The sequence below is a fragment of the Panthera onca genome, chromosome A2 (assembly GCF_046562875.1).
Source record: "Panthera onca isolate mPanOnc1 chromosome A2, mPanOnc1 haplotype 2, whole genome shotgun sequence".
Taxonomy (NCBI): domain Eukaryota; kingdom Metazoa; phylum Chordata; class Mammalia; order Carnivora; family Felidae; genus Panthera; species Panthera onca.
The window spans coordinates 50,647,605-50,667,790 of record NC_138340.1 but is presented as its reverse complement, the minus strand read 5'-3'; the positions used below and the strand labels follow the sequence as shown (position 1 = coordinate 50,667,790).

At 39.8% G+C, this 20,186-nt stretch overlaps 1 protein-coding gene across 6 annotated transcripts in view; it reads left to right on the top strand.

Moving 5' to 3' along the window:
* The first annotated feature begins 5,670 nt into the window (after nt 1-5,670).
* Nucleotides 5,671-20,186, top strand: part of RAD18 (RAD18 E3 ubiquitin protein ligase) — a 103,144-nt gene continuing 88,628 nt past the window's right edge. For 5 of the 6 annotated variants that reach the window (XR_009609830.2, XR_009609829.2, XR_009609828.2 and 2 more), the window contains exons 1-2: nt 5,672-5,808; nt 10,993-11,074. Coding sequence is in view for 3 of the 6 variants with exons in the window: in XM_060631638.3 (XP_060487621.1) it covers nt 5,758-5,808; nt 10,993-11,074 (133 nt within the window). In the remaining 3 variants the exon portion in view is untranslated. Of the gene's footprint in view, nt 5,809-10,992; nt 11,075-20,186 lie in introns of all 6 variants that reach the window. The other variant, XM_078442793.1, reaches the window with a different exon arrangement.

The following is a 20,186-nucleotide window of genomic DNA, read 5'->3' as shown; positions in this document are numbered from 1 at the left end:
AGGTGGCTCTGTGTCAGGTGGGGTGACACAGATAACTTGGCCACCTATCTCATCATCCAGGGAGTTGTTAGGGCTTGTTCACATGGTGGTGAGGTTTCCAAGGGCAGCAAGACAGAGGACGAAGCCCAGCAGACAGGCACTTTTCAAGCCTCTGCTTGCATTACGCTTGTCAATGTTGCAGTGGCCAAAGCAAGTCACATGACCAAGCCCAGAATCAAGGAGTGGAAAAACAGGTTCATGTCTTGATGGAAGGAGTCATATCCTAAAGAGGTGTGGATATAGGAAGGGGAAGAATTTACAACCATTTTTGCAATCTGCATGTTTACAGGGAGGCATTCTTTCTGTCACTACCAACGGCACCCTAATGTTCATTTCGAGCATCCACCCCTACCCCATAAACTCAGACCTAGACAATCTGAGGCACAGTGATTGGTCTAAGGATGGGCATGTGACCCCGCTCTGCCCAATGAGATTCAACCTGGTACTTTGGCAGGAGACTATTGGGAATGAGGTGTTTGTTTCTGCTCATGCAGTTTTGCCAGTGGAACATAGTCTCCGAGCTTCTGGAGGCCACGTTTGCCACCACATTGGAGAAGCCTTCCCAGGACATTCAGACAACACTGAAGAAAGCAGATGTAAGGCATTAAGAGAGACTGAGGGGAAGGAAAAGAGACCAACCTGCTAAAACTTGGATCAGGCCACACCTGAATACCTACTCCTGGACTTTCTGTTTACATAAACACTCCCTTTTTTGATTAGGACATTTTGAGTTGGCTTTCTAACTCAACATTTGTAACCAAAAGAATCTCAAGTAATACAGCTCCCTCCCTTAAAGTTCTTCCTCTCTGATCTCAAAGCTCTTCCCATCTTCAGATCTTGATTTGGGCAGATATTCTTCATCTAGTTTATTGCTTGTGAGCTCTGCCTGGACATCTAGGGCCTATAGTAAGTTCTCAGTAAACATTCATTGAAAGCATCCATAAGAAAGGTTGGCACCCCTCCTAAGAAGAGGCTATGATTATGGTCAGGCAATCAGTGTCAGGGAGAAGCTTCCAGAGGCAGTGGTATAACAGGCAAGTGGAGCGGATGATGGACACAGTCTGTCAATGTAAAGTAGGCCCTGCTGGCCCTGTGGCTGGGGTCCCAAGGTGGGAGGAGTTAGAAACTGGTGAGAACAAGGCAGGGTGGGGTCCACGGTAATCATGGAGCCCACAGCACTTTCACCTCCTCCTGGCCACTGCCAACCTGGTCAGCTCCTTGTCACTGTCCTCTTTTATTCTTTTGCCACTAAAATCCTTTATTACCCAGAGTGACCTTTTGAAAATGTAGGTCAAATCATGTTACCTCCTTGCTTAAAACCATTCAAGGGCTTCTCTCTGTGCTGACAGCAGCATGGTAACAATGTCAACTATACTTACACAGGGCTGATTAGTTGCCAGGCACCTTTCTAGGCACGTTAGTTACAGTAATTCTTGTAATTCTCATAACATCACTGTAAGGCAAATGCTACTATTAACATCCCCATTTTACAGAGGAGAAAACTGAGGAGCAGAGAGGTTCAATAACTAGCCCGAGTCCACATGGATTAAAATCCAAACTTTTTATCAAGGCCTGGAGCCCTTCCACCCTCAGGTCTTTGCATGGCTGCCCCTATCTCATTATTGGGTCCTGGCACCAATGTCATGTTCTCAGAGAGGAGTTCCCACATTATCCATTTTATAGTGCTCCCTACTCTCTATTGCATCATCCTTTTTCACTTACATATTACTTACCATTTTATTAAGTTATCTTCGTTTTCTTACATACACCCTTGTTTCTGTCTGGGTCCCCTCTTCCCTCTCAGGGTATCAGCTCCTTAAGAACAGGGACCGTGACTCTCTTGTTCACCTTCATGTTCCAGCACTTGGCACAGGTGGATAGCGGCTCAGTAGGGGAGGGAAGACGGGAGGACAGGAGGAAAGAAGTCCTGAGCTCCTTCAATGACCTCCCTCCCATGACCAGAGCAGACATGGGCCCTCAGAGGGAGAGAATGGAGCACAGAGAAGAGTGTGATGAAAAGACACTGCAAAGGAAATCGGGGCCCTGGGAGGCCTTAGGGTGTGGCCAGGCCATCCCCACACTTCCTGGGAGGATGTTTCCCTGATTAAGGTTGTCAGATTTCACAAATAAAACTACAAGATGCTCAGTTAAATTTGAATTTCAGATTAAAAGTGCCTAAAAATTAAATTAAATTAATTAAAAAAATTTTTTTAGGTATAAATATGCCGTGTATAATATTTGGGATATATTTATATTAAAAATTGTTTGCTGTTGGGGTGCCTGGGTGGCTCAGTCCATTGAGTGTTGGACTTCAGCTCAGGTCATGATCTCGCAGTCCATGAGTTTGAGCCCCACATCAGGCTCTGTGCTGACAGCTCAGAGCCTGGAACCTGTTCCGATTCTGTGTCTCCCTCTCTCTCTCCCCTGCCCCACTCGTGCTCTGTCTCTCTCTCTCTCTCTCTCTCAAAAATAAATAAGTGTTAAAAAATTTTTTTAATTAAAAAAAAAGTTTGCTGTTTATCTGCAATTGAAATTTACAAGGCATCCTGTATTTTCTCTGGTGGCCCTATCCCAGACCTTCACTTTGTGCTAAGTGCAAAGCGTGATTCTGCTGAGCATTAGTCTGCTTTTAAAATATGGAACATTTTGTTTTCACTCCTGAATGAGGAAGTACAATCTCTTTATCGATCTAAGAAAAGGAGAATGTCTGTGGAAACAGTAGCTTAGAGTGGATTGGCTCCAAGGTGCCAGATAAATATCATGGGGAGGACAAAGCAAATGCCTTTGTCCTGAACTCAAAGGTGCTTTCAGAACCCGTTTGTGCTCTTGCCTGGCCTTTCCTTTCCAGGCCCAAAGGTGGGCTTGAGTGGGTGCTGTCAAAGAGGGCAAGAAGAGTATCAAGTATCGAGTATCAAGTATCCAGGATCGAGAATCGTTCAGCCTGTGAGGAAAAGATTCACAGGAATGTGGGCTGATCCCAGTGATTACTTATACATTCAGTCTCCGTGAGCAGCTGGTGGCAGGAACTCAGAGATGAATGGCACTGGGTGCTACCCTGGAGACTCTCCAGAGATGGAGAGCTGGATCTGGAGCCCAGGACCAACGAGCGATGCCTGTCCCCAATCTGTCTTCATGACTGAATGGGAAGACTGCATTTCTTTCCCTCTCTCTCTCTTTCTCTCTCTCCTTCTTCATTCTTTTTCTCTTTTCTCTCTCTTCTTTTTCTCTCGCCTTTCTAGCCTTTTGTCACCTTCAACCTACAAGTACCATAAAGGAAAAATTACTAGTGCACTCAGACCTGGGGCCTGGTCTCTCCAAGCCCCTGCTCCCCCTCCCCGCTACCGCCTCAGGAACTAGGCAATACCTACAATTACCCTTGGAGTTCATTTGCATGCCCTTCTCTAATTGGTTGATACAAACCCATTGTATTCCCTAACCCTCCACTCCTCTCTGCCACTCTTCACCCTCCTGTTGGAGCCCCATAAGGTACAGCATCCTGGGAGCCTCAAACTTCTAAACAGAGGCTTTGTCTGCTCAATTACTCTTCCATAAAGTGGATGATCCTTTAAGGTTTGGGGTTAAGAGACCTAGATTCAAGGCTGGACTTTGCCACTGACAAGCTATGTGATCTTGAATGAGTCTCTTTGCTTCTCTGAGACTCATTTGCCGAATCTATAAAATGAGAATAATTCTCATGATGAGGTGTTTTTATGAGAATACTCTGTAGTGGTGAATGTGGACTCAAGCCAGACTGCCCGAGTTCAAATCCTTCCTCTTCCACTTACCAGTAGAATGCCCTAAGTGAGTTACCTTTTTACTTCCTTTTCCTCATTTGGTTGGAGTGAGTCTGAAATAAGTCAAATTGTATAAAAACACCTGAACAGTGCTTTGCACACAGGTGTCTAATGAATGTCAGCCTTTATTGTAATGGGTATTAAAGTCTTTTGTCCAAATGCTGTTAATGTTATTATTGTCCAATGAATAATTGGGCATAGGCTGGGAAAAATCAATTGAATACAGCTCTGGCTTGGGAGCCAGAATTTCTAACGAAGCAAGCCTAAAGAAGTGAAGACTTAACTTCTCCAAGCCTCAGTGCCTTTGTCTGTATGATGGCAATAACAACTTTACCACTACCTACTTCACAGTGTGGCTCAAGTGCCTGGACAACAGTAAGCACTTAAAAAAAGTACTTATTGGGGCACCTGGGTGGCTTAGTTGGTTAAGCATCTGACTTTGGCTCAGGTCATGATGTCATGGTTCATGAGTTTGAGCCCCTCATCAAGCTCTCTACTCTCAGTGCAGAGCCTGCTTCAGATCCTCTGTCCCCCCTCTCTCTGCCCCTCCTCCACTTGTTCTCTCTCTCTCTCTCTCTCTCTCTCTCTCTCTCTCTCATTCTCTTTCAAAAATTAATAAACTTGAAAAAAAGTATTTGTTGAATGAGTGAATGAATGCATGGACCTTGTTGGGTAGCAGTGACAAGCAGCAGGGGTCTGACTGGAGCAATGTTAACTGCTGACTTGGGGCCATGAGACCTGATGCAATGAAGGTCCACATAAAGCAGTGGGGGAGTGCTGAGTTAAAGTGACAGACTGGGTGGTATGATGGTCAGCTTCACATTTGGATAATGGGCATTCTTATACTTGCTTGATGAGAGTATAAATGCATTAGTATAAATCAGCCTTTTTGGCAAATCATATAATGCTATCACAGTTTTAAAAGAACGCACAAATTGACCTAGTAGTTCCATTGGTAGGAAATCATCCCCCAGATGTCTTGCCTCAAGTGTGCCAAGATGTATATAGATAGTATGTTCATTGTAACTCTTTGCAATAGTGAAAACCTGGAAATAACCTAAATGCTCCACAGAATGGGAATAATAAATTGTGGTACACCTATGTTATTGACTTTGTAGCTAGGAATGAAGTAAATATGTTCGTATTAGTATGGAGAGGCCTTAAGATGTGTGGTTAAATAAAGGAACAGAAAAACTCGTTGACAAAGCTATGCATTTAATTTAATAACATTTGTGGGGAAAAAAAGCCGTATCTATATATCTGCATAGGAAATATAAGAAAGTAAATATCTGAAAGAGTTAGGGTGGTTGTCTCTGCAGAATTTTTTTTTTTTTTTTTATTTGAGAAAAAGAACTCCTGTTTAAAGTCCAAAGGCCCTATTTGTAGTCTGGGCAATGACACTGTATGATTCACTGTTTTGAGCCGAAGTTTCCTCTTGTGTTAACTAGCAATGGTAATATTCACCTCTCACGGTTATGATGGGGTGACACGAAATACTAGGTATGAAAACACCTGCTCAGAGAGGGGAGCAATCACGGAGGGCGAGGTGAGGGGGAGGAATGAGCCTGGACCTTGAGAGGTTTGGCAAGGTCCGGATTTGACTTGATTCCTGACTGTCTTTCCCTAACATTCCACAGGCATCTATTTATCAAGGGTCTGCTACAAAACCTAACGTGGGCTTTTCAACCATTTACCCATTTACCTGCCCTGAGAGGCAAAGGGGGGGGGGGGGGGCGCAGTGCGGGGGGGGGGGGGGTCTTTGGCGGCGCTCCGCCCATGTACTACAACTCCCAGCAGGCTCCGCACACGCCTCAGGCGCGTCGCTGGCTGCTGACGTATCGCCATAGCGCGGGGAATTTCGAGTAGCTGTGGAGCGCGGGGAGGACAGTGGGTGACGGACCCCCCAGCCTATCTAGGAGAAGCCATGGACTCCCAAGTCGAGCCTCGGTGGCCTTCAGGCTTGGCAGTCATGAAGGTGAGTGGTCTGGGGAGGTTGGGGGCACCCGGGTGTCCGGGAGGCCAGCCCCGCCTTGAGGAGGAGAAAGGATGTGATGTGAGCCTCGAGCTGGGCCAGGGTACCCGGTTCGGCTCTGCCCCTGAGCGACCTGGTAGATTTGAGCCTCCTGCTGAGAAGTGACGGTGTCAGGCCTCGGTCCCTTATGGGGAACTTATGTTGGTCGCCTTTTGGAACCGGGTATTTTCAGCAAGAACAATGACCTCGAGAAAAATAGTCCAAACAGTGAAAACGACAGTGACAACTAATCCTTTTTGAGGGCCTACTACTTGTCGAGCATTACGTAAACTCTCGCAGTACGTTAGTTGAGAATTTCCCCTAGTGACACCGGACTTGATTTGGTTTGAACCCTCCATCAGATAACACTTATTTAATCACCTAGCGAAACAGGTCGTCTCCTTCCCATTCTTTCATTTCTTCTAATCACCTGGTGCTGGTTTGCTCTAACCCCTCCCTGACCTGTCCTAACAGTTGTGCATCGCTTTTAAACAAGATCAGGGTTCAGGCTCAGCCTTAGCCTTTTGTTTCATTGTATTATTTCACTTAAGTAACTTTTTTTTTTTTTTGCAAGTCATTCCAGTTCCATTTGCTATAGTGGTGAGCCCTGGGTTCCTGCTGTGCTTGATCAAGAGCAAATACACTTTGCTGTGCTAGCTAAGAATCAGTTGCTTGGTTTTTCTTCTTGCTCTGTAATTATGCATTTCTGTTTGTGTGCAAGACCACTTTCTAGTTGTTATCCCTCACTTTTGTAAATTTGGGGATTATGGTGTCTGTCCCACTGACTCATAAGACTTGACTTTGAGGATTAAGTGAGGGGACTTGGAGGATAGGGTCTTATTCTTCTTACTGTCATCAGTGTCATCTACAGAGCTTGGGGACTCGAGATAGCCCCATGGTGAAAAGCTGACATTGTGGAGGGATCTAGGAAAGCTGTGGTTTTGGAGACGTGGTGGCCTTGACACAAAGTTACAGTGGAAAGGAACATAGATTTGAGTTCAGTGGTCCTCAGTTAGATCTGGTGTCTGGCTCTTATTTAACCGTGTCATCTTGAGTCGGCTACTTAACCTCCCTCAGCGTGAATTTCTTCAAAGTGGAGACAAAAATAAATAGTTCATACGGTTGGTTAAATGAGTTGATGTGTGTGGGTAGGGATCCTGTCTGGCTTATTCACTGTGCTTGGCACCGTGCATGTTCAAAGATTATTTGCTGATTGGTTGAAGGTAGTATCTGGAAGGTACTAAGCATTCAATTAATATGTCTTTATTATCATTAGCACTTAACATGTGTGAAGTGTTCCTTTCATCCCTTTTTATTTGTTGTTGTGAAGATTGAATTGGATAAAGGAAATAAAAGCTTATAAAGCTTTTTGATGTGTAGATTTGAGCATATTTTATATATTACCACAACTTCCACAATGTTCTTTAGAAGCAGGTTCCATGTCTTCTCTGGATTTGATGTCTCACCAGAGCACTGAATACAGGGTTCAGCACCCGAGAGTGTTCAACGATGGGGTTGATTTAGCCCATATTAGAATCATAGTGGAGAGCCAGCCCCCTTCCAGTATTTCTTTTCTACTTTTCAATAGGTCTTTTATTTTGTTTTTATTGTTTGTACCTCTTAATACTCTTCATTTTGCCCTTCCCCCATCCACCTCCCTGGTGGCAACCACCAGTTGTCTGTATTTAAGGGGCTGTTTTTTGTTTATTTGTTTTGTTTTTTTTAGATTCTACATATAAGTGAAATCATGTGGTGTTTGTTTTCCTCTGTCTGGCATATTTCACTTACATATTACCCTCTGGATCCATCAATGTTGTCACAAATGGCAAGGTCTCATTCTTTTTTATGGCTTTGTAATGTTACATTGTATATATGTACCATATCTTTTCTATGCATTCATCTATCCATGGACACTTGGGCTGCTTCCATACCTTGGCTTTTGTAAAAAATGCTACAATAAACATAGGGGTGCATATGTCTAGTAGTGGAATTACTGGATCATATAGAATTTCTGTTTTTAATTTTGTGAGGAACCTCCATAGTGTTCTTCACATTGGTTGCACCAATTTACATTTCTACCAACAGTGCAGGAGGGTTCCCTTTTCTCCACATCCTCACTAACACTTGTTATTTCTTGTCTTTTTGGTACTAGCCATTCTGACCGGTGTGAGGTGATATGGTGGTTTTGATTTGCATTTCTCTAATGATGAGTGATGTTGGGCATCTCTTCGTGTCGGTTGGCCATCTGTATGTCTTCTTTGGAAAAATGTCTATTCAAGTCCTCGGACCATTTTTTAATTGGATTATTTGGGGGGTTTTTTGGTGTTGAGTTGTATAAGTTCTTTATATGTATTTTAGATATTAACCTCCCATTGAGTGTATCATTTGCAGACATCTGCCATGCAATGGGTTGCATTTTTTTGTGTTGTTGATGGTTTCTTTTGCTGTGTGAAAGCCTTTTATTTTGGTGTAGTCCCAGTGCTTGGATGTTTACTTTTGTTTCCCTTGCCCGAAGAGACATATCTATAAATATGTTGCTAAGGTGATGTCCAAGAAATTGTTGCCTAGGTTTTCTTTTAGGAGTTTTTTGGTTTCAGGACTCACATTTAAGCCTTTAATCCATTTTGAATTTATTTTTTACATGGTGTAAGAAAGTGCTCCAGTTTCATTCTTTTGCATGTAGCTCTCCAGTTTTCCCAATACCATTTATTGAAAGGACTGTCTTTTCCCCATTGTATATTCTTGCCTCCTTTGTTGTAGATTAATTGACGGTATAGGTGTGGGTTTATTTGTGGGCTCTCCGGCCTGTTCCATTGATCTATGTGTTTTAATCCCTTTATAATGTATTTGCCAATTTGTTACATAGTTTCTGCTTGAACTTTTCCAGGGAAGAAGAATTAGCTGCTCCTGGAAACTGTGTTTGAAGCTTTCTTCCTTTGAGGTGAAATCTGCCTCTAAATCCCAATAAGCTAGGATCCATGGACAGACTTTTGTATTTGAAATTATTTATAAAATTTCTGTTTGTATGTGTTTTCCTGAGAAGAGAGTTCATAGTTTTTATCCCTATTTTAAAAGGGATCTGTGACCAAAAAAACTTAAGAACTTTTTCTCTAGTTATTAAGTCTTTTCACTCACTTTTTCCTTCCTTCTTCCACTTTGCCCTCTTCTCTCTAAGTTGAAGAAGTCCTGGAGCATTCCACTTGACCGCTCTCTGTTTCCTGCACTGCATGTTACGGTCTTGAAGTGGCGTGACCAGAAGTTTTTACAAGAATGTTATAGTTCATCTGATACAGTATCACCTTCCACAAATCTTGCTGGGCATGTGTCAGAACTACTCCTCCAGAAGAGAGAGGATGATTAGGTAGAAGAAAGCACAAGAGAGTGGATGCTCGGACTCTGGCTTCCGGTCCTGTCTCTGCTCTTAATTGATTTTCAACACAGTCTTCTAGTGGTTGGTGTCATTGGTAGCTTACCATCGAAAATAATAGAAGATTTTGACATTTTAATGTTTATTTCCCTGGATTTTTAACAATAGGAATTTCTAGTTTTGACAGATTATCAATGGAGTATGAGTATAGAGTAGAAAAAATTAAAATTCAGATTAAATAAAAGAACAAATGAAAGTTACTCATCATCCAACCATCCAGAGATAACCACTGTTTAATGTTTTCTCCTGTTTTCCTTCAGTTTTTCTTGTGTATGATGCGTATATGGATTTAAAATTTGGGAACCCTTTGGAGTCCACTTCTTGGGTTTGATTCAACCACTTATAAGCACTGTAGGCTTCATCTTTAAAACTGGGATATAGATAGTATAGACTTCATAAGATTATTACGGAGATTAAACTGTATAGTCTTATTGTGATGTATTGTAGATTTGTTCTCTGAATTTTGTTTTGTTCTTTTAGTTTCCATTAAACATGAACGTTTTCCCATGGCATTAATTATTCTTTAAAACTGTGTTTTTTTTTTAAATGGCTACACAGTATTTCATCATATAGACTGTTAGTGACATTAGTCGTTTTTGTTTGTATTTTTAAAATTTAAGTAATACACTCATAGTTAAAAAATATGAAATGAAAAGTAAAAGTCTCCCTTCCAACTTGTCCCTTATCTGTCCAGTATTCTGACCCCCGTTGCCATTATTTATTACATAATGTGTGTCTTTTCAGAATTTCTTCATATGTATCCAAGGTAAAAATAGAATACATATTTATTCTACCCTCTCTTTTTAACAAAAAGTAGCCTGCCTTACTTCCTCTTTGCACTTACCTTGGCAGTCTTTCCATATTGGTACATGAGAAAGCTCCTTCTTTTTTTTTCCTTTTTTCTTTTTCTCTTACATATCTGATCAGGATGCTGTTGAATGCAGAATAACATTTTATTTTAAATGATTTAGAAGATTTTGGGTTGTGAGAATAGATCCTTTCCTGTTTGGATTGCATTCCAGGCTGATGCACATCTGTCTGCCTTCCCAGGTTAACTACTGCCTTACTTCTTTTGCTGTCACTGGCTCTACCTCTTTCCAGGGCTTCCTCATTTGGCTCCACTGTGTAGTAACTAACGTGGTATTATGCAGAAAGCATCGGACTGAGTGCCATTAGGGAGACAGGAAGTTTTGTCCTGGCTTGACTTATGCCCAGTATGTGTGTTTGCTTCCTCGTTTGTGAAGTAAGGGCTTTAACTAGATGATTTTGAGTGTTTGACTTTAAATATTCTCTAATTTTGTCCTTAACCTGTGTGGTGAATGCTTGTTGGTACCTTTTACCCAACAGTGACTGTAGGCCAGGGAATGGGGTCTGAAGAGGAGGAAGCTTGGAGTAAGAGCTGGAAAACACATGGCAAATGAAACAGGAATGGAGTAGCCCTTTTGTGAAGGGTTGCTGATACGGAGCAGGAATCTGTAGTGTCACTTTATCTGTCTTAAAGCCTTTTTGGTAACCTGACATTTGAATGTGTAAGTCATGTGGGAGAGGTTTTTCTCTATTTGTCAAGATCTCTTGCGGTTTATGTGGAGTTAATTTTGGGTTTGTATATTCACAAAGGAGTATTATTAAATTGGTTTTTTTAGAGGATGGAGAAAGTTCTGTGGCAGATGGTCCAGTCTTGGTGGCTCTCTGACAGGTATATATGTATTTTTGCATTTCAGACACTAGATGATTTGCTGCGGTGTGGAATTTGCTTTGAATATTTCAACATTGCAATGATGATTCCTCAGTGCTCACATAACTGTAAGTACGCACTGTCTCTGTGAACTAGTATAAGTGTGATTTTTATATAAGGTAGTGTTTATTTAACACTCATTTATTTCTTACCGTTAGCTCCTCTAGCTTGAGGTTTTCAGAAGGTATTTTCTGCCATCTTCCTCTTGGATATTTTTTTTTTAAAGCAGAAAATTATTATATTTCAATACACAACTTTTGTACAACCAAAAAGTACAACATCACTGTAAAGTGTCGGTGAGAAAACGTAGTATTTCATTTGCAGTGCCTGGCAAATAGTTAACATCCTTAATCACAAATGATCTCTTAGAAACCAGTAACAAAGACATTAATATGCTTAACAAACATCAATATGCTTAACAAACATTAATATGCTTAACAAAGACATTTCCAAGGGAAATGAACAAAAAAAACACAGAGGAAGGTGAAATAACAAATAACTAGTAAGGGTTAAGGACATATAAAGATGATTGAACTGAACAATAACAGAAGAGAAGCAACGTCTTTGTAACATCACATTGTCAAAGATTAAAACACTGACATCTAATGTTTGTACTGTTTTAGAAAACAGAAGTCTCATAAACACAGGGGGACAGGATGGATGACAATCTAAACAGTTTTGGGAAATGTCTACTTTTGACTCAAAATACTAATTTTGGATATCCTTATTTCCAGTGAACTGGAACTACTGGGACTATTTCAACAGATTAGTTGGAGAAATTCACAGTAATTTATATATGAGCATGTTGACCACATAAAAATTTATAGCTAATGTGGGGGCCCATAAGACCATTTGCATAATAGTTTGTTTATCAGCGTACCCCAAAAGGATATGCACAAAATTCCATTAACAGATAATGTTGGGAAGTGGTATTAGAAGGGGAGAAAGCATTTAGGAAGTAAAAATGCTATCGTTCACAAATTTCTGTGTTCTTTGAAATCTGGGAAAAGATACCTTTTTATGAATCAATTTTAAATTTACCCTGTGATAAGTGAAAATTATAAATATGTGCACTTCATTCTTACGGGAACACTGAGATGAAGCCTTGTAATCATACCATCATGAGCTCGTCTGTGTCATGACATCTCCATCATTCAAGCTCCCAATATTTATTAAAAAAAATTTTTTTTAATGTTTATTTATTTTTGAGACAGAGAGACAGATTGTGAATGGGGGAGAGGCAGACAGAGAAGGAGACAGAATCTGAAGCAGGCTCCAGGCTCAAACTCATGAACTGTGAGATCGTGACCTGAGCTGAAGTCAGATGCTTAACTGACTGAGCTAGCCAGGCATCCCTCAAGTTCCCAATAGTTAGTCCAATGTCAATAATGAGAAGACTCAACGTCTCTGATCACAGTTCTTTCCAATGACACGACACTCTTTAGGTAGCTTTCAAACATGAGTGTTCTCAATCCAGTTTTTCTTTTCTTTTCTTTTTTTTTTTTTTAAAGGTTTATTTATTATTTATTTTCAGAGGGGGGAGAGGGGGAGAGAGAGAGGGAGAGAGAGAATCCCAAGCAAGTGCCACGCTGTCAGTGCAGAGTCCCATGTGGGCCTCAATCTCACAAACTGTGAGATCATAACCTGAACCAAAATCAAGAGGCAGATGCTTAACTGATGGAGCCACGCAGGCCCCTCTCAGTCCAGTTTTTCTGATCTGCAAGGACTGTCCACTCCAGTACACGAAAGAGGAGTGTCCATGCATCATGAAGACTGTCTTTTGGATTTGAAGATGCTGGCAGAAGCAATAGCATCAGTTTTACATGTAGTCATCACTCATTGCGCCAAGGCTTATTCCTGGGACCGGAGATGGGAGTGAAGACCGCGTGAAGGAGTAATATTGCCACCAGAGGTCTGGTGGTACCAGTTCTTGCGACTACAAGCAGAGGTGGCAACAGTGTGTTTTCCTGAAGCTCTCATCTCCTGTGGTCTCCAGTTAAGACTTACGAAGTAGGAAAGTCCATCGGACAAGGAATATTCCTGATGTCACCTGGCCTCAGGTTATCTGTAAATCTCTTCCTTTCATCGTGTTCATCTCAAATCCCACCTTCTCCCATGTTTTCTTGGATCCCCTCTTGGATATTTTTATGCCTTTTTTAAGGCTATAGCAATGAAAATTTTGGTCTTTATTTGCCAAGTACTTTTAGATGTTAGATTTCAGAATTTTTTGTTTTGTAACAGGATAACGTACAGGTAGTTCAATCATGTAGTCCTTGACATAAATGTATATAATTCAGAGTTTAAAAATATATTCAAATATATTCAAAGTTTAAAAATCCCAGTGGGAGAATTCCCACTGAAGAGTATTACCCTTAACTTGCTGTGTGATTGTGATTGTAATATATTGAGATTTGTTCGTACTTCTCTTTATGTGTCTACTGTGTTTTTTATACTGTAGCTTAAGGTATTTAATGCATAGTGGTGAGCCTGTCTTTGTTTAGGAGCTGGCCATCCAATTAACGGGTCATCTAGGTTCATGATCTTTCTTGTCCTCTATTTTCTTTCTTTTGTCCTCTATTTTCGATTGATTTGTCTTAGAAGGTTAGAGACAAGGTAGGCTTAAAAAAGATGATTTTGGTGGGTAGTAATAGCATTGGTGAAGAAGTTTCTATAACAAAGAAGTAAGAGGGTGGTGCTGGTAGCAACGTGGGTGTTAGAGATGTTACTAGGCTTGACTCTTGACTCCCCTCCCTTAACCAGGCGGGTTAACTTGCAAATGCTAACGTTTCTTCAAATGTAAAAATTTGATGAGTCATTTCTACTTTAAAAGGTGATTGTGAAGGGGCCCTGGGTTGGCTCCATCGGTTAAGCCTCGGACTCTTGATTTCAGCTCAGGTTCGTGAGATCGAGCTTGCGTTTGTCACTATGCTGACAGCCCGGTGCTTACTTGAGATTCTCTCTCTCCCTCTTTCTGCCCCTCTCTCATTTTTATGGGCACACTCTCTCTCTTTCTCAAAATAAATAAACTTAAAAAAAAAAAAGATAATTGTGAAAACTAAATGTGCAGAGCCCAGTGTCTGGCATGGTATATATAGGTCCTCAATAATTGTTAGTTCTTTTCTAGGGTAGATTCACATTAGTTACCAAGATAAGTTTTAGGAATTATTTCTAAGTATGAGTTAAAATAATCTTTAGGTATAATTTACATGTAATAAATTATATCCATTATAAGACGTAAAGGGTACAAGCATAGTTGAGGTTTGACGAAGGTGTATACCATGTAACCAGTATAGTTAAGATATTGTACATTCTATCCCCTGACAGAGTACTCCCCATAATAGTCAATATAGCTTCAGGCAGTAATGTGTGTGTCTGTTTCTGGACTCTTTTCTGTTCCATTGTTCTCTATGTTTATCCTCATGTCAATACCACACTCTCTTAATTACTGTAGCTTTGTAGTAAGTCTTGATGTCAGACATTTTAAGTCCTCTCATTTTGTTTTTATTTGGACCTTTTAGGATCTTTGCATTTTACATGCATTTTCTTTTTCTTTCTTTCTTTCTTTCTTTCTTTTTAGTGTTTTTTTAATTTTGAGAGACAGAGTGTGCATGCAAGTGATGAGCATGAATGGGGGAGGGGCAGACAGAGGGAGAGAATCTCAAGCAGGCTTCGCACTGCACAGAGCCTATAGCACAGAGTGCCTACGGGGCTGGATCCCATGAATGGTGAGATCATGACCTGAGCTAAAACCAAGAGTCTGATGCTTAACTTGACTGAGCCTCAGGCACCCCCTACCTTTTTGTTTTTTATTTGTCCATCTCTTTCTTATCCTTCTGCTTTTTAAGAAATAATTGAACATTTTAAGTATTAACTGTTTTCCACAATTGACTTACTAGCTCTGCTTCTTTGTTTTATTATTTTAGTGGTTGTTTAAAATATGCCTCTTTAATTTATGACAATCTCCTTTCAAACAGTGTTATGCCATCTGAATAGGGTAGAAATGTTACAAACATGTACTTACGTTTCCCCCTGTCATCCTATTGTTGTCTTTGTTTTATGTGTACATATATTATAGACAGCACAATACATTGTTATTATATGTGCTTTAGAGAGCCCATTATCTTTTTTTTTCTAAGAAGGCTACATGCCCAGCGTGGAGCCCAGTTCAAGGCTTGAACTCACCACCCTGAGTCAAGACCTGAGCTGAGATCAAGAGTCAGACGTGTAACCTGCTGAACTACCCAGGCACCCCTGACGGTCCATTATCTTTTAAGCAAATTAAAAAATTTCTTTTTTGTCTTTTGTATTTACCCACATATTGATCATTTCTGATACTCTTCTTTCCTTTGTATGTATCAAAAGTTTCCTTCTGGAAAAAGTATCATTTTTTTTCTCTCTGCTACATTTCTTGCAGTATAATTAGTTTGCCAAAGAATTCTGTTTAGCATATGAAACCAGATGTGGTATTCTTATTTATAGCTTTCCATATATAAGGTGCCTTTTTTCCTTAGCTACTTTTCAGATTTTCTCTTTACCAGTGGTTTTCAGAAATTTGTAATATGCTTTAGTTTGATTTACTTTGTATTTGTCTTGTTTGGGGTTCATGGCTTGAGATTTATATTTTGAAACATTTTAACCCTTGTTTCTTTGAATATTTGTTTGTTTACAGTCCCACTCTCATTCCCCATTGCTGATTCCAATTAAATTTTATTTTTAATTGTTTTTTATTTTACTGCTTGATATTTATCTATAGCCATGATACTCTTTTTTTGTTTTGTTTTTTTCTTTTTTTCTGTTTTGGTCTCCACCTTACACCCACCGTCCCTTTGTGTGCTTAGTTTTGGATAATTTCTTTTGCTATGACTTCAGGTTTATTGATCTTTTATTCTGTAGTATCTCATCAGCTGTTAGTCTTATCCAATGAAATTTTATTTCAGATAGTGTATTGATCATCTCTAGAAATTTCATTTCTAAAATATTTTCTATTTCCTTGTTAGGTTCTTGTGTGTGTTTTAATCTTTGAATATACTGAACGTATTTCTTAAATAGCCAGTTTAACCTCCCTGTCTGCTAATCCATTATCTGTGGCATTTCTAAATCTGTTTCTGTTGGCTGATTTTTTTTCCCCCTCCTAGTTATAAACCACGTTTTCTTGTTTCTTTGCATGACTGGTAATTTTTGATTAGATGCTTGCCATTGTAGTGTTTACATTTTTGAGGGGGTAGATTTTGTTGTATAGCTTAATGGAGTGTGGGGCTGTGTTGTGGCCGGCAAGTAAGTTACTTGTGGATTAGATTGATCCTGTCAAGTTTTGTTTTTAAGCTTAGTGTGGGTCTAGAGTAGCCCTTCCTATAGGGCTGGGTTTTGTTTTTTGGGTGGGGGGGTTGGTGAAAAACATATAATACAAAATTTGCCCTGTTAACAAATTATTACATGTACAGTATAGTATTGTCAACTACGTGAACATTGGTGTACAGGAGATCTTTAGAACTTTTTCATTTTGTGTAACTGAAATTTTATACCCATTGCACAGTAACTCCCCATTTCTCCTTCCTTCAGCCCTGGCAACGACCATTCTCTTTTCTTCTTCTATTAATTTGACCCGATACCTCATATAAGTAGAATCGTGCAGTATTTGTCTGTCAATGATTGGCCGATTTCACTTAGCTTAATATCCTCAAGATTCATCCACGTTGTAGCATGTGGTAGGATTTCCTTTTTTAAGGCCAAATAGTATTCCATTGTATGTATACATCACATTCTCTTTATCCATTCATTTGATGGACACTTTGGTTGCTCCTTCCTTTTGGCCATTGTGAATGATGCTGCTATGAACATGGTAGTCCAGCTATCTCTTTGAGATCCTTTTTTCATTTCTTTTGCATAAATACACAGAAGTAGGATTTTTGGCTCAGACGGTAGTTCTATTTTTAATTTTTTGAGGAACCTGCATACTGTTTTCCATAGTAGCTGTGTCGGTTTACATTTCTGTCAACAATGCACAAGTGTTCTAATTTCTCTACATTGTTACCAGTACTTATTATTAGCTTTTTTAATAATGGCTATTCTAACAGGTGTGAGGTGATATCTCATGGTTTTGATTCACATTTTCTGGATAATAAGCGATGTTGAGCATCTTTTTCTATACCTGTTGGCCATCTGTATGTCTTTGGAGAAATAGCTATTCAGATCCTTTGCCCTTTTTAAATCTTGTTTTTGGGTTGTTGTTGTTGAGTTATAGGTTTTCCTTATATATTTTGGATATTCTTACCAGGTATATGGCTTCTTGCAAATATTTTCTCCTATTTCATAGGTGTTTTTTTTTGTTTCATTTAGTTTTTTACTGTGTTGATTGTTTCCTTTGCAGAAGCTTTCTAGTTTGATGAAATCCCACTTACCTATTTTTGCTTTTTTTGTCTGGGCCTTTGGTATCATATCCAGGAAATCATTCCCAAGACTGGTGATATGAGGCTTTTCTTCTTTGTTTTCTTTTAGTACTTTTATAGTTTCAAGTCTTCATTCTTTTGCATGTAGAAATCTCGTTTTTCTACTGGTGTTTGCGGAAGAGACTGTCCTTCCTCTGTTGTGTACTCTTGGCACCCTTATCAAAGGCCATCTGACTGTATGTGTATGGGCTACCCTCTTTTCTTTCTGGTGCTCTGACCTACAAATTCTAGCTACCTGGATTGCCCTGAATTCTGAGCTTTGTTATTTCAACTAGCAAGACTGGTGGGCTATTTGACGCTCCTCCCTGCACTGTGGTCACAAAATTGCCTCCAGATAAGGTTGGGCTATGATAGAACTTTCTCATTTCTACTGTTGTCCACAGTCTGAAAATAGTTGTTTCATATTTCCCTCCAGTGTTTTAACTGTTTATGGAAGGGTCATAATTCTGGACCCTGTTACTTTCTCATGGACAGAGATAGGAGTCCCATGTGTAGGTGAAAGACTACTTTTTATGAATTCAGTGAACTCTACTTAGCTGAAAAAACTAGCCTTTACTTCCATTCTTTTCATTTTCATTGTTTGTTTCTTTGTCACTTGTAAGTTGTCATTGATGTCATTCTTTATTTAAGAGGAAGTCAGTAGAGGGCATTTTCAGATTATTTTTTGAGCACTTATTTCCCATATTGTACCTCTCACAATTTGGTAGCCCTTTCCTACTAAACACCACTTGTCACCAGTTCCCACAACACTTAAAGTTTCTCTGGGTCTGTAGTGTTGTTTTAATGACACAAAAGCCCCCAGAGCTTAATACGAACTAGATTTGGCCATCATATTCTGCTATTGTCGTGGGTCAACTAGAATTGGTGACCCAGAATCCTACCTACCCATTGTTTATTGCTGCTCCTTAAACATTTCAGGATTTATCATTTTAAATCACTTTATGCTGTTTTGCTCTGTTTAATGTTGTTGAATATGGTTAATGAACAATACATTACAGTTCTGTTATTAAGGTTGGAGTGGGATGCGTTGGCAGAAAGCAAGTCAGTTAAATTGATCCAAAATCTTGCTATTAAAGAGCACTTTTTTGGGGAGAGGGAATGGACTTACTCCAATCTATAAAACACCATTAAACACCATTAAGTGAGAAATGTTCTCATTAATAAGTTGATATGTTCAGGTGCTAATTTTCTTTGCTCTTACCCAGTTTTTCTGACTTGATAATGGAAGATGCTCAAGATATTTCCTCTTACATGAAGTCATTGGCTTGTAGACACTGTTAGGTTACCACTATTTTAAAGATGGATCAGGAATCATTTTTATTTTTCTTTTGTAGATTTTGACTAATAAAATTAATTGAAACTTGTATTAGAATAAAAAGCAATTTAATTTCTATATACTTTTTCAGTGAAATATGACATGTTCCATTTGCTGATCTTTGCTAAATTAAAAGGCAGTATAAGATTGCTTTAGGCAAGTATGTGTTTTTCTTCTCTTACATTCTTTTTTAAAAAAAAAATTTTTTTTAACGTTTATTTATTTTTGAGAGAGACAGAGACAGAATGCGAGTGGGTTGGGACAGAGAGAGAGGGAGACACAGAATCTGAAACAGGCTCCAGGCTCTGAGCTGTCAGCACAGAGCCCGACGCGGGGCTCAAACTCACAAGCTGCGAGATCATGACCTGAGCTGAAGTCAGACGCTCAACCGACTGAGCCACCCAGGCGCCCGCTTCTCTTACATTCTTATGAGGCACCACTGTGGAACAAGACGGGAGAAAAGTGGTAGCGTATGGATGGATGGGACATACAGTTAGGCAGAGCCACATATATGACAGGCTGGAGTGCTGCTTGTCAGGAGGGATAGTATTCTCTTACCAGCTAGCTGGTCACTTAGCCCTAGAACCAGAGGCAGAGGCCAGCTTTCTCAGCTGTCCAGGACCTCCTATTACTTTCAAACCGGGGACTGGATTTTCTGCTTTTACTGGACACTCAAGAACTATTTTTGAAATGGTTCATTTTCTCATACAATCCTTAAGATCACACACACAAATAATTGGTTTAACTATTAGAAATTTGCTTTTTACTATTGGAATGCTAGGATCTTTTGATATTTGAGAGCTAGCAGTTTGCTGTGTCTTGTTTGAGATTAGAAAGCCTCCTCCCCCAAGGCTGGAGTGTTTCTGTGAAGCTACCCTTCATGTCACTCTTTTATTCTACCCTCCTCCACCCTGTCCACAGAGCTCAGAGTTGGGTTTTGGGAGAAAAACAAACTTCATAGGTGATTTAAATAAAGCCACCGAGGTATACATGGCTCAGAGCTCTTCACCTGCTCTACTTTGATTGGAATATGATGGTTGCCTACTAAAGAATACATTATGCTGGCCTACATTTCAGCACTACATATTTAGTAGTAAATTAGTAGACTGAAATTAAGCCAGTGGCTTCATCTGCTTTGGACCTGTGTCTGGTTCTCCATATATGAAAACTAAACACATAACAAGATTATGAAGAAGAGAAAACAGTAGCCTCTTTATACATACTGTGGTACATGTGATCCTATTAATTAATGCTTATTTGTATTATGTAGGTATATATAATACATATATTTTATAAACAAATTACACATGTTTTAAATAACTAATAATATGTTAAGAGCATGGGTTCTGGTACTTGCCTTTGCCACTTATTAGCTTTGTGATGTTGGGCAAATTGGCTGAGCCCTGTGCTGCATTTTAC